The following is a 13,656-nucleotide window of genomic DNA, read 5'->3' as shown; positions in this document are numbered from 1 at the left end:
TATATAATAAAATACAATATATTTGTTAAAATGCTTATGATGTTGTTGAATATTTAGGACAAATATATCTTTTAAATATAGAAGTATTTAAAAAGAATATTTTATTTTGTGGCAACAATTATTAAATTTATAAGATGGCCTTTAGATAGTAAAATTCAACCACCAATAAAATGAAAAAAATAAACCACATATGTGATCTTGGACAGATGAATTGATAAAAACATGGAATTTGTATATGAGGGTGAGCGTGAAATCCTTTCTTATTTGGATAGAATTCAAATTTATGTGTTTGTTAAAAGTAAAAGTAATATTAATTTACTCTGACTTTATCTAATCTGATGTAAATTTTATAGAAAAATTAAATTAACAGATGCATTACATTGGCAGTTTTTTTAATTCTAGTTGTTACTGTCAGAAATTTCACTTATAATATTATTCTTTCATTTAACTAAAAAATAAAGATGGCATGTGCATAAAAGGCTATGTCATTATTTTAATTCCTAATCCTTTAAAATATATTACACACTTTATTAATAAAATAAATTTTAAGCATAATTATATATATATATATATCCACTTTATAACCTAAAAATATCACTAATAAAAAAATATGAAATATATTTGTCCCATATGATAATATCGGAGAGAATGAAATTACATGATATATTAGACTGCAAAACAAGTAAATACACATTTATAAAAGTAATATAACATTAACAAATAGCATGACTTTTTATTAAATTTATCATAAAACATAATACCAAAATTTAACTAGTTACAAGCTAATTTTTCAAAATATAACTCGTTACAGTTAGAGTTGTTCAAAAAGGTAATTAGATATATAATATATATATGTAATGAAAAGGCATTCACAAGGAGAGAGGCTAAGCTACGAATAACCTAGATGTATAGTGCAGATTGTATTTATATTAATAATCTCCTGTGTGTTGAAATCACTGGATTTGTACTCGGGACTATGAGATGCCAATCTGAGCATAAAATTCTAAATCTATCTTGACTTTAAAAAATAATTTTTAAACCTTATGTATAGCATTTTATCTTGCGAAATATTTTTAGTGTAATGAAAAATAATGTTTTATTTTATAAAACATAAATTTATGTAATCAATATTATACCAACATAACATAACATAGATATAATATCTAGTTGAGTTAACATAACTATCACGTTTTATATAAAATAAATAAAATGCAAATAAAGTGTCTGTAGAAATATAATTAGCGGTAATTTGAATATAGAGCGATATCATTCGAAGTAATTCCAAGCTTGAAATATTTTACTGATTTAAAATGGTCAGGGGTTGAGTTATTGTTTAACAGTTTGGTGTAGGAAAGGGGGACTAGCCCCCGTAGCCACACAATATCTCTGGAATGATTCAAGTTTACACATGATACTTTGCATGTGTGATATATATCGAATTTATTAATTAAACAACAATTTTATTATCTAATTTTTTCAAATAATTTTGAAATCAGTAATGAAAAATTTAAGCCGCAAAATATCCCAAGAACTAAAAAGAAAGAAGTCATCATTCCAGCTAAAGGGGCTCTGTGAGGTTCGACTAATCTATTTTATATAGAAAACAGATATATTAAATATGTAAAAATAAATATTTATATGATATTATAAAATTAAAAGATTAAGTAAATTTCTAATATTTCGATTTAATCGGGGATCGCATATAAGATATCCAGAATGTATATAATATTAAACTATCTGACCAAGTTCACTCCTAGTAGTAGTAGTATAGAAAAATGTTTTTACCAAGTTTGTTATTTGATTTATTTTTTTTCCCCCGAATTTAAATAGGACTAATTCAAAATTGAGCATTAAATTAATTGGGGAAAAGGCACAAGCTTTTCTATCTTCAAAAATCAGCTAAAAATATGAATGTATATTAAATTTAAGCAATCTTTTTCTACCATTTTACTTTTGCTCAAGACTAAATAAATTATAAATGTATTAGCTTAAATGGGTGCTAATATATTTTTTTTAAAAAATAGGATGCTTCATTTTTCAAAATTGGCAAAACACTTAGTTATCTATAACCAATTACAAAACTTATCAATTAGTGACCCCATTACTTTTATCTGTATGAACAGAATCGAACTTCAACTTACAGAATTTATAAAGTAAAAATAAAAATATGCATGATGAAATTTAAAATTGTTAAGATAACCGCCTTACCTCGGAGCGTACATCATAGTCAAGGAACTAAAATAGCCACTGGTAACTGCTAGCAAAGTACCCAGCAAAACATAAACATAGTCATTTTTGATCAAAACCGGTAATTTTCTAATGTCTGGACGGTAATTGCAAAATAGAAACAAGGGTATAAAAAGAGCTCTCAGGAGGATGGGTAACCAGACCCATTTGGGACCTGGCTTGAGTAAGTTTTTATAAGAGTGAAATTTATTTGTTAAATAACATAACCAATAATGTAAAATATTGTTATTAAATATTATCTCAATTTAATAATAGATAATACATACGCTGTTTTATAGTCAGGGCTTAACAAAAATTGTCTTATAAGATATTTGGCAATCAACAAAATTGAAGATTTTATCAGAAAGAATATTTATGCATGAAAGTCACATTTACTTATAAAATATATTTTTACAAAAAAATTTTTGAAATTTAGGAAAAATTTGTTCAAAAATTTGCTTAAGCTTCTTTTTTTTTTAAAAAAAAAACTTCCTTATTTTTGATCTTTAGAAAATAAATTGTTTTTAAAGATTTTTTAATTTTAAGCAGTTTGTGTGACCCTGTTTATTTGGGAATCGTTAAACCCATCACTGTAAAATTAAAGTACTACAAGGAAATATTCGCTGTGAACTCGGATTGGTAGTAGTGGATCTCGAAAAAAATAATTAAATAGTTAAGACACAGGATTCTTTCTAACCCCAATATCAAATAGTTCGTCAATATAAATTTAACTGCAAGTCAAATATTCAAAAAAAATTAAAAATAAATATGTTTGAAAGATTATTTGATTATGGAATAATAGAAAATAGTTAATTTTTAAGCATTTTTGAATATGAACTGGGATCAGAAGGTTGAGTTAGAAACACGGACTGTGAAGAACACATCAAGATATTTAGCTCCGGATTAAAATCTATTTCTCCATCAGATAGCTTAGCAAAAGAGAAGGGTTTAAAAGTTTAAAATGATATGGGGTTAGGATTATTACATGAGAAATTTGCAGGTCCGATAACGAAACCCAGCCTGGAATGGAAAGGGCCATCAAATGTCAAGTTTTAAAAATACGGGCCTGGCGTAAGAATAAAAATATTACAACCCCAGGCCGAACGGGGCCTATATTTTTTTTTACAAAGTCTAGCTAGCTTAGTCCTCGTATTTAAAAAATATTTATTAAAGCGATCCTTTAACATTTTATTTACATCCTATCTTCAATTTTTTTGAAACAATTTGCAAAATATAAAGCTAAAATTATTCAAACAATTGCTCAATTTTGCAAATGATCGGACCTTAAAATGTTTACTGGGCTTGAAACCTTGATCTCTGTAGGTTATTTTCTGTATATTTAAAAATGATTTAATAAAATTTCTATATGGAGTAGGAAGGAAGCCAAAAAAGAACATCAATGATTATTAAATATCTTATTTCAAGTATAATTTTTTTTTTAGTTTTTCTTTGGTTTTTATTTTTATTTTTTTTTTACTATAGTTATATAAGTTTTATTTTATATTTAATTTAATGTATAAATTTTTTAGGAATTAATTTGTTTTGTTTTAATATTGGTCTACTTATTTTCTTTTATAGCTTTTATTTTAAAGTTACACTTTTATTTTTTATTTTTATTGGTTTTGGTTCTATTATGTAGCGCATTTTTGTTTCTTTTTTAAAATAGATGGCCTCTAACTTATTTTTTTTATATTCTATTATTTTTTTTGGTACTCTATTAATTGTTAGCCCCTAGGAAGCTCGGTATAATAGTACTATCATATTAATAAAGGTCAATTAATAAATATATTATACCTTTTTAATTTTTTCGCTTATCACATTACCTATCAACGAAAATGTGGTGAAATTTAGGAACGTTGTAATGGCTTCAAAATATTTATCTAAATATACAAATTTCAATATAGTAAGAAAACAGTTTTTATTAAAAATTTAATATCCCTTCTAAACTTAATTTGCTTCGAAAATCATAATTAAATAAATATTCCAGATTTAGAGCATATATGTGGGGGACTTTGTATGTAACATGTGACTACTAACGAGTTTGGGAGGATATTTTCAAATAAATATGCATTGAACTAGCTAACGTAATTAGTCCGCAATTTTAAGATTACGAAAATCTACCTCACAATTTTTCTACTTATTACTTCTATAATCTTAAAATATCTTAAACAATAAATATAAAATACTTATTAAATAAGATAATATTTGTTCTAATTTCTAGTACCTTTCTTTACTTTCCTCATTATTTTTATCGATATCTGGTTTTTACAGTTTCTAAATTATTTAAAATATAATACAATTACAGAAACTTCTACCATAGAGGGGGGGGAGTGGAGAACAAGATCGTCAATGAAACTAAAGGGTGGTAGGGGGTGGGGTAGAAGTATATAGGTAATTTTGATTTTGGTATTGTGTAGTAGGGAACAGAGGGTAATATCGTCATTGGCTGGGAATTAGAGGGGGGGATAAAGGCCCATAATTAATATCTTATTTTGAAATAGTAGAATCAAATTTACAAAACATAATTATTCTAAGAATAGATTTAAATAAAAAGTATGAATTAAACATTCATAGCAAATAATATATTAATTAACACTATTTTTATATAGTATGATAGAAATGATAAATTTGTTAAGTAATAAAATAAAAAATAAATATTTAGATAAACGGAAATCTTCAAAATACGTGATAATAGGCTGTGGTATATCAAGGATCGAACAAAGGCATTTTTGCGTTTCTTTTCCTTTCCCATTCCGGATAAAAATATGTTCTCTTCCAGTTCCCATAAGTATAGCTAAGGAAGGGGGGGCTTTCCTTCACTTTACAAATTTGCCTGTTCTCATAAATATCACCTTAAGCTACTAAAACCCCCTCCCCCCCCTACCCCATATTTTTCCATATATAAAAATATATAACTTTAAACAATAATTTGAAAGAAAAAAGATTAATAATTTTTCAATTAATTACTATAATTAAAATTTTTAGGAAAAGCATTTTTATAAAAAAAGAAAAGACAAACTAAGATTATTTTTATAAAAATGTAACATAGTCAAAAGCTAACAATAAGTGGACTTAAAAACCTCCAATAAAATTTATGAGAACAGCCTCATTTAATACTGCTTACCGCTCCTATATCTAATTTTGTCTATTTTAGTATATATTAAATTCATTAAATACAATATTCTCCAACAATTATTGTTTATATGGAGGCGGCGGTGTTAACATAAATTTAATTATCAAAAATAACCTTTTAACGATAACTTAAAGCAAAATTATCTATTAAGCTTTATGGATTAAAGAAAAAAACGATTATTTATGAAGGAGCCATTATAAATATTATATATATGATAATATGCAATAAATTAAAATATTGCATGTTCATTTATAGAACGTTATGAAACTGTTCCAGAATACGGAATACAGTTTCCATTCCGTCTTTGTATCATAATTTTCCTCAGGGTTTCCGGAAAGTTTTTAAAACGTTTCAACTAATATGAAGTTAGAATTAGAAGATGTCACGCTCATCAAGATCGGGTCAATGATGAATAAACCATATATGTCGTGATTAATAATAGACAATTTATGAGTACACATAATCAAAACTTATATCTAATTAGAAGGAAACTAAAATAACCGACCATTTTATATAAGAAGCCGATTTATTTCTGAAATACTTTAAAGTACTTTGAGGGGAAACAATATGAGTTGAATAATCTCAATTGTAATCGCCCTAACATTAAAACACTAAAAGATAAAACAATTGACGGGTTTTTCATTTAATAGTTATTAAAATTTTCAAACACGAATTTAGATATCCTATTGGCTCTTGTTATATCTATTTTTTTATAAAGATTTGCAGAAATAGAAATGAAGGATGCGGAAAAAAAATCGGGGGACCCGATTATCTAATTATGACAAATGCCCTTGTCTAATTCTAATGCAAAAGCCTTTCCAGAGCTCATTATGAATAAGTAGTATAAGTAGAACTCAATTTTATTTAAGGGATAGATAAAGTGGGGCAAAAATAAATGTTAGACTGATATTAAACATTAAAGGGCGAATTAACTTTCTTTTATAATTCGTATTTTTGATTAGTATATAGTAAACAGATAAATTAAATAATTAAATTTTAAGATTTACACGCTTTTTAGAAGTTAAAATACCATATTACAATCATAAATTAAATTACTAAATTGAATCATTTTGAAATCATTTTTAAAGTGAAATAATTGTGGAATTTCAAATATTATAATCTCTTTTTTTCTTCTTTTTTTTAAACAAAAAAAAATAACATGATGAAAACCTGGTATAAAGAAATTTGGGTCGCTTTTAACGATATGGACTTTGATAGCAGGAAATATAGTTAAGGTGATGAAGAAGCTAAAAAAGACTCCGAAGCATTGTAACCATATCTTAAAAAATAAAGAATAAGTGATATTCAAGGAGAGCTTTGCAAATTTAATTTTTTCGGTCCGAGCCGGGTCTTCTTTCTTTCTTCCTTCCTTTCTTCCTTCCTTCCTTCCTTCCTTCCTTCCTTCCTTCCTTCCTTCCTTCCTTCCTTCCTTCCTTCCTTCCTTCCTTCCTTCCTTCCTTCCTTCCTTCCTTCCTTCCTTCCTTCCTTCCTTCAAAATAATTTCAATTAACATTTTATTTTAATGAAGAAAAAACTTAAATTTCTATTTTATTTTTTTAATATATTATTTCAGTCGATTCTGGCCCGTAACTTTTAATCATTTTTTGAGCACATTTTTTTAAAATTTATAAATTTGATTTTACTGGAATGTATTCCAGCATGTATAGAATACTTATCTTTTGAATTGTACATAATTTTATCGTTAACTTTGGAGTCATATATAATTTATATAAAAAATCCATAAAGAAAAATAATATATATAATATTAAGTTCAAATGTTTAAGGCAAAATTATCTGGAATTCATATGGTAAGTATTCCAATGGAATATATTTCTTGTAAAATTTGATTTTTAAATTTTAAAAAATCTAAAGTTGAAAAAATAACAAATTGCCTGAAAAAACATTGCCGCTAACATATATATTTATATACCTTTTGGAATACGGAGTAATAATCGCTAGATTTGTATTTGCTGGTTATTGTATCCTTTATAAATCCATTCTGCTCGGATTTTGCCGGGGTGCGTAAATAATACCTATAAAATTTCTATATTATTTATGGTAATATTTTAATTTTTTAAAATTGTATGAAAGATATAATAAGAAAAGAATAAAAGGAAAATGTAAAAAAAAATATTTTTTTTAAAAAAGGTAAGTTGAATTCTTATAGTTTTTAAAATATTACTTCCCCCTCACCCGCTACATATCGCCCGCTCCTCCTTCAATCCCTTTGATCAAAGGCTTTCTCATTCCACATGATCGAAGACCTCTCCATTTAACAAAGGTAAATTCTATTTCCGTTGCCTCTTCCTCTGATACGACTGTAGGGCACCACGTTTCTCTTTCTCCAGCTAAAGTCAATGGCCATAGGCCATCCAATTTCCCCCAGTTAAAACCCGTGCAAGAACGAGGCTCTTAAAAATTATTAGCTTTTTGTAGACTATTTTTATAGTAAAATACTAATAAGTTACTTATTTTGTGCACCTCCGTTTTTTGTTTTTTTTAGACCATTAAATTTTTTTTAATGCCTTCATTGCTTTTTTTATTAATTCTTATTTTCTTTGTAATGGAAAATTTGCATAAAGTATTTTATATTTTACGTTTGAGTGGCGCTTTAAAAACGAATATAACTATACAAAATATCGAAACTATTATTTTCTGTTTTATCATTGGGGAACCGCGATATCTGAACAGAGATCCCACGAGATTGGCAATATTGGCAATTCAAGAATAAAGAAAAATATCATTTTCCCTACTTATTGAAAAACTAATTTTTATGTAAAAAAAATATTCCCACATATTTTTAATTTTCAAATATTTATTTTTATTTATATAACATATTAAATTCGTTTTCAACAGATAACAAGTTTATGCCTCCTGTCTGTCCTCGGTTTCAAATTTTTTTCATATTTTTTTTAAACTCTTAATTTCAGGGCAGGAGACCAAGTTAAAAAATTTATTTTAATTGCCCATTAGGTGATTTATGGTCAATTTTTTGGGAAGTTCTAATTCCATTCCTTTATGCCCTTTATCTTAATTTTGATTGATGTGTTTACTAACTCGTTGATTTCGTTTTACATTTTTTTTAATATTTTGATTTAATTGTCTAAAAGGTCGATTTCTAAAAAAATTTAGTCCTACAGAAATCGAATAGTAGATGGCTCAACAGCTTCCCACTTGCCGATTTAACATAAATCTATTTAAATCTTTTATTATTTTCTTACTCGAAATGATTTTACCGATCAAATTTAAAACCATCTATAATGAAAACCGAAATAAATAATGATTTCCTTATTTAGATTTGAGCTCTGCAAAAATCTTATATATATTTTACCACTTTTTCGCCTCAAAAATAAATTTTTATACCCCACTCTGGTCTAAATTATATTTATAGTTATTAGCTGCACTAACCTTATACAAATTTAAACCTTTTTTTTATATTGTGAAATCAAATATAATCATAAAGTCCGTTTCCTAATCCCAGAGAAATTTTAATTCATCATTTCACGTAATAAAAAACAGGGGAAAAATTATTTTTTTTATTTACTGTGTTTATCTTATAAGAATTTTGGTAAAGGGATTTTAGCCTCATAAATACTAATTTATATTTGTTTAACAATCAAACAAATATAACATTCATAAAAAACCTTTTGAAAAAAATCAAGTTAATTATACAATAGGTGTCCTCTCAAAATTTATTTCACAAAAATTACCCCTCGTTTGTGTTTTTTTATTATAATTCCATAGCTTCAAATACTGACTCATTGTAATTACTGTTGTAAATACCTGTTAATAAAGAGTCATATAATCTTTGTAAAATATAGGTTGAGAGAACGAAAGATAAAGAAAATATGGTTAAGTTGATGTGTATATATTTTTTTAAATTATCGATGCCAGGTATCTACTTGATCGGCCCGATATCAGTCAGTATCCAGGTATCGGTGCTATGTAGCCATTTCCGGCCTGATATCCATCAGTATTTGTGGATAGGTACCAGAAAAAGGCGGTATCAGTGTATTTCTGCTATATTGTATAATAATACAAAATAATATCAGTAGTTCAAAATATAATTTACTAAACGAAGAAGAACGAAATACGAAACAAGGCAGACTAGAAGTATCAATATTGCCGATATAAAGTACCATATAGCCGCCAATCTTGGACTGGGAGATGCATATATCACTATTATATAAACTATAGCAACTAGAGTTCCACAAACATTATCTCCTATAGTTATGACATTCGTGTATTTCATTGGTAGACTTCCCGCTAAACCATAGATTGAGCTTTGATAAATTCCTGTAGCACAGTTCACGATAACCACAGTAATCATGGTTAACACAAAAAATATTTTTGACCAAGTTGATGTATCCATAAAAGCTAATACAACGGTGAATATGCACATAAGTATATCAATAATTATCGCGATGGGTATTCTTGGTTGTGTTTGGTAAGCTTTCTGGTTTTTATCCTTTTTGAAGGATCCGCCAAATTGAAGGAATAAATTCATTCCATTTAAAATAACATTTGGCAATTGAGATGTTATTCCTAGATAACTAATAAAATTATTCTTATATTCTTGAGTGCCAGTAACATTTGGATTCAATTTGTATTCTACAAAATACTAAAAAAAATTGATCTTTTCTCAAATAAATTTATTTACCGAATTTGCATTAATGAACATATTCCATGGAATAAGTACCCCAATACCATGTAGCAGCATAATAATATAAAGTAAATTCAATCTATCATAATGTTTATGCCAAACTTAATTTGTTTAATCATATTTCAACCTGTCGCTAGGTCCTTTAAGAGGGGAAGGGTCAATCTGAAGCCTTACCTCTTGGCTTGAATGTTCATTGTCAAATTGTGCGCATTCAATAAATGATTCATCTTTTTCCCTCATTTTCAACAGGAGAATATAGGCAAACGAATAAATATTTCGAAGAATTCCTTTAAAAAGCGAATTTTATCTATCCTTTAAAATGGGAATTATAATTTTTCTTGTTTTGATTCTATATATGCTTTAAATTTCAAAAAGGAGTCAATAACCGCAGGGTGTGAGAAATTATTTTTATTTTTTGAATTATTATAATTATTTTATTTTCGAAAAATAATTTCAATTTCAACTTCTTTTTTTGATGATATGTAATTGATATAAGGACAAAGACAAAATTCCTTTTTTTGATGATATGTAATTGATATAAGGACAAAGACAAAATTCAAATTCCCATGATTTCGATAAAATTGGGGGAGGAGATATAAAAAGATTTTTTAAAAAAAACTATGACGACATTTTTCTTGTTCTTCATTTTTAAATTTTTAAGTATATAAGGTTTTGGCAGAATTTCAGATAAAATAATAAATGAATAGATGAACTTCATCGTTTGATTATTGGTTATGGCAAGTTTATAAAATAATGGGTTATTTTAACTAATAATATTTCGTAAGCTGAGTATAATATTGTTATATGTATATTTTTTTTTCTAAAATGGATTTTCTATCATTCCTTCATTCTGAATGAATTCATAGTTAGCTTTTCGCGAAGAAAGTTTCTAAAATATGCTATAATTTTGTATTCTTAGCCGCGAATTTGCGTCTACTTTGAAAGCAAGATCAGTAATTTATTCTTCCATATCACCAATAAAAATGTTAATCCTTTATTCCCCTTATTATGGTGTGTTCTCCTATCTACAAGAAATATTTTTTTTTAAATCCTCGCCTGAAAAATTTAAAAAAATGAATATAGAACACTATGATACTCAGCTGACTCTATTAAAATATTAAAATTTTTTAAAAAGAGTTTTATTTTTACTTCAATTCTGATTGGAAAAAATATGAATATATCATGGAGGATGGGTTTTAATTCTCATTATAGATATATGGATTCTAGGTAATATTATATTTTAAAAAAATGGGTGCATTATTGTAATTTTAGTTTAATAAAATTTGGATTAATAAACCTTCTGACTAAAAATGATTAAAAATTACAAATATTGTCTTGCTAATGTGAACATCGTTTAAATAAATGCGTGCGTGTATTGGTAAAGTTAGTTTTAAAAAAAATTAAAAAACATTTTATATATTTTTCTTACAAAATTTTTGATAATAGATGGAGCATTGTTGCCAAAAGTCGGTATAGATGACTAAAGTAATAAACAGGACCTGAGGATATATATGTTTTTCGAAATTACAACTATACGTTATTGACAGACTATATCAACACAACGCTTAAAGTTATGGGTGAAGCTAGAGAAATAATCTGAAACTCTCTCTAGTACAAAATCCAACATTGTGCCTCTTTTTGGACTTTCGCAGATTGTTTTCAGGATATAAATTCGAAAGTTTACTTAATTACACAGGTGAGATGGGTGGCTCTACCGGAGATTATTAAGAATACTCTTGAGAGGGCCATAGAATTTGAAATTCAGCGTTTAGTCGCCCAAAAATATTGTGAAAATATAGACCCACATAAAAAGTATGTTTAATAGGTTACCCCTATAGTAAATGGCAGGTAAATTAATGGACAAGTCAATATTCATGCATGCAGATTTTAAGGTCATGCTAAATCCAGTCTTACAATTCTCACCATCTTATTACAAACATTTGACAATATGTGATGATAAATATCATAGGTGGAGAAGTTCAATCTCAAAGATGTTTATATGCAGCTCCCAATTGATCCGGAGCCTAAGAAATAGTTCACTATTTTTATACACATAAGAAATTTTTAATATTTAAGGATCCACTTTGACTTATCCTTTGAATATACTGTATTTCGATACATAAAAAAATTATATGAGGATGTCTTATGACCGGTACTTATCTTGATTAACTTATGATCAAGGTTAATATGATAGTGATAATATAGAAATCTCATCAGGGTTTTGTCGAAATTACATGACGTAGACCTATAGGTAAAATTAGGCAAGTTGGGTTCTTTAAAAATAGGTCACGTATTTAGGGTTTGCGGTAAATCGGGAACTCCCCCAACTCAAGAAAATGTATTAGCTTCTTTTAAAGGCTTCACCTTCGAAAGGTAAGCAATACGATATTATTTAGAGTTGGTTAATTACCATGATTTATTTCAAAATTACACGGAATATCCCTTACATTGATTAACTATAGCTCAAAAGTGTCATTGAATGTTCACACACCAAAAATATCTCATTTCATGATTCTTTTAATATTAGGTTTGGTGCTCTTTTGCATTATTTGAAAAAGGTACCAAAATATAAATTTCTCTCTTTAAAGCACAAAGTCATAAGATATAATACATACATACATATATATATATATGTATATACAATAAATTTGAATAATGATTAATAATACAAGGTTTCTTTAACTCTCTATATTTGAATGTGCAAATTAAATTGATATATGAATAGTTCAAATTGAATATATTAAAGAGTTAAATATTTATATGAAAGAAGTAAAAGTAACTTATAAATACTATCTAACGACCTAATATAGAATTAAACATTATTTAATAATTAATATTCTATTATATAACATTGATCAACGGTAAAAAAATTGTATAACATCAGAAAATATGTAGACGCAAGTGACGGCATTAGAATTAACACACAAGAATAACAGATGGAGACACCATATATGAAGCTAGTGTTGTTAAATTACTTAACTTTGGCCTCCTCCAAAATTGCTTAATTAAGTTTTTATTCTAAAATATTTATCTTTATCTTCAAACCTAGATTAAGTCATTTTTAGGCTAATAGTTTGTTTCAGTAGAGTAAGCCAAATTTAGGTAACTTAACCACATTATGTGAACTATCACCTGTTATCATAAAGGGAGCGTTATCGGTAATACCCCAAAAGGTGCTTTATTAGATCAAGAAAAGTTACGAAAGACTAAGATAAGAATAGTACGCTTGAAAGTAGGAAAATATGATAAACGATGGTTTTAAATAAATAACATAATTTTGGGATATATAACACTTGTCAATCCTATATGATGTTATATTATTGTTATTAAACTATTAACGTAAATTGAACTGTTTAATCGATCGCTCATAACTGTGCTTGCTTAGCCAACGTGCAAATTATAAATATGTTTTGTTTATGGTATCTTATAATGTAAATTAACTTTTGTAACTCTCATTCTTAATCCAAACTAACCGTTAATGCGGCTAGCAAACTTGCTCTAGTAATAAAGTTGTACTAAACGAGAGTTGAACCTATGTCAATTAGCTTAATAATTTTTTCGGTCCTACGTGATACAATTAGGCATCGTTTATTGTAAGTACGATATAGCTCCATCGCTAAAGATGGCACAAATA

At 27.1% G+C, this 13,656-nt stretch overlaps 1 protein-coding gene and 1 long non-coding RNA gene across 2 annotated transcripts; one reads left to right on the top strand and one right to left on the bottom strand.

Moving 5' to 3' along the window:
- Nucleotides 1–559: 559 nt before the first annotated feature.
- Nucleotides 560–1,169, top strand: LOC135927711 (uncharacterized). Its single transcript, XR_010572159.1, has 3 exons — nucleotides 560–682; nucleotides 725–829; nucleotides 877–1,169. It is a non-coding gene; the product is annotated as an uncharacterized LOC135927711 (long non-coding RNA).
- A 294-nt stretch (nucleotides 1,170–1,463) lies between these two features.
- Nucleotides 1,464–10,262, bottom strand: LOC135926728 (equilibrative nucleoside transporter 3-like). The gene is made up of 10 exons (XM_065462659.1): nucleotides 10,150–10,262; nucleotides 10,020–10,101; nucleotides 9,432–9,980; nucleotides 9,070–9,142; nucleotides 7,560–7,770; nucleotides 7,290–7,392; nucleotides 6,530–6,638; nucleotides 4,021–4,106; nucleotides 2,209–2,405; nucleotides 1,464–1,587 (listed from the first exon to the last, which is right to left on the bottom strand). The coding sequence occupies exons 1-10, from the start codon at nucleotides 10,260–10,262 to the stop codon at nucleotides 1,464–1,466; spliced, it is 1,647 nt and encodes a 548-aa protein (XP_065318731.1).
- Nucleotides 10,263–13,656: the final 3,394 nt, after the last annotated feature.

This window comes from Gordionus sp. m RMFG-2023, chromosome 3, assembly GCF_954871325.1.
Source record: "Gordionus sp. m RMFG-2023 chromosome 3, tfGorSpeb1-WG-v2, whole genome shotgun sequence".
Taxonomy (NCBI): domain Eukaryota; kingdom Metazoa; phylum Nematomorpha; class Gordioida; order Chordodea; family Parachordodidae; genus Gordionus; species Gordionus sp. m RMFG-2023.
The sequence above is the reverse complement of the archived record's forward strand: the minus strand, read 5'-3'. Positions and strand labels throughout refer to the sequence as shown.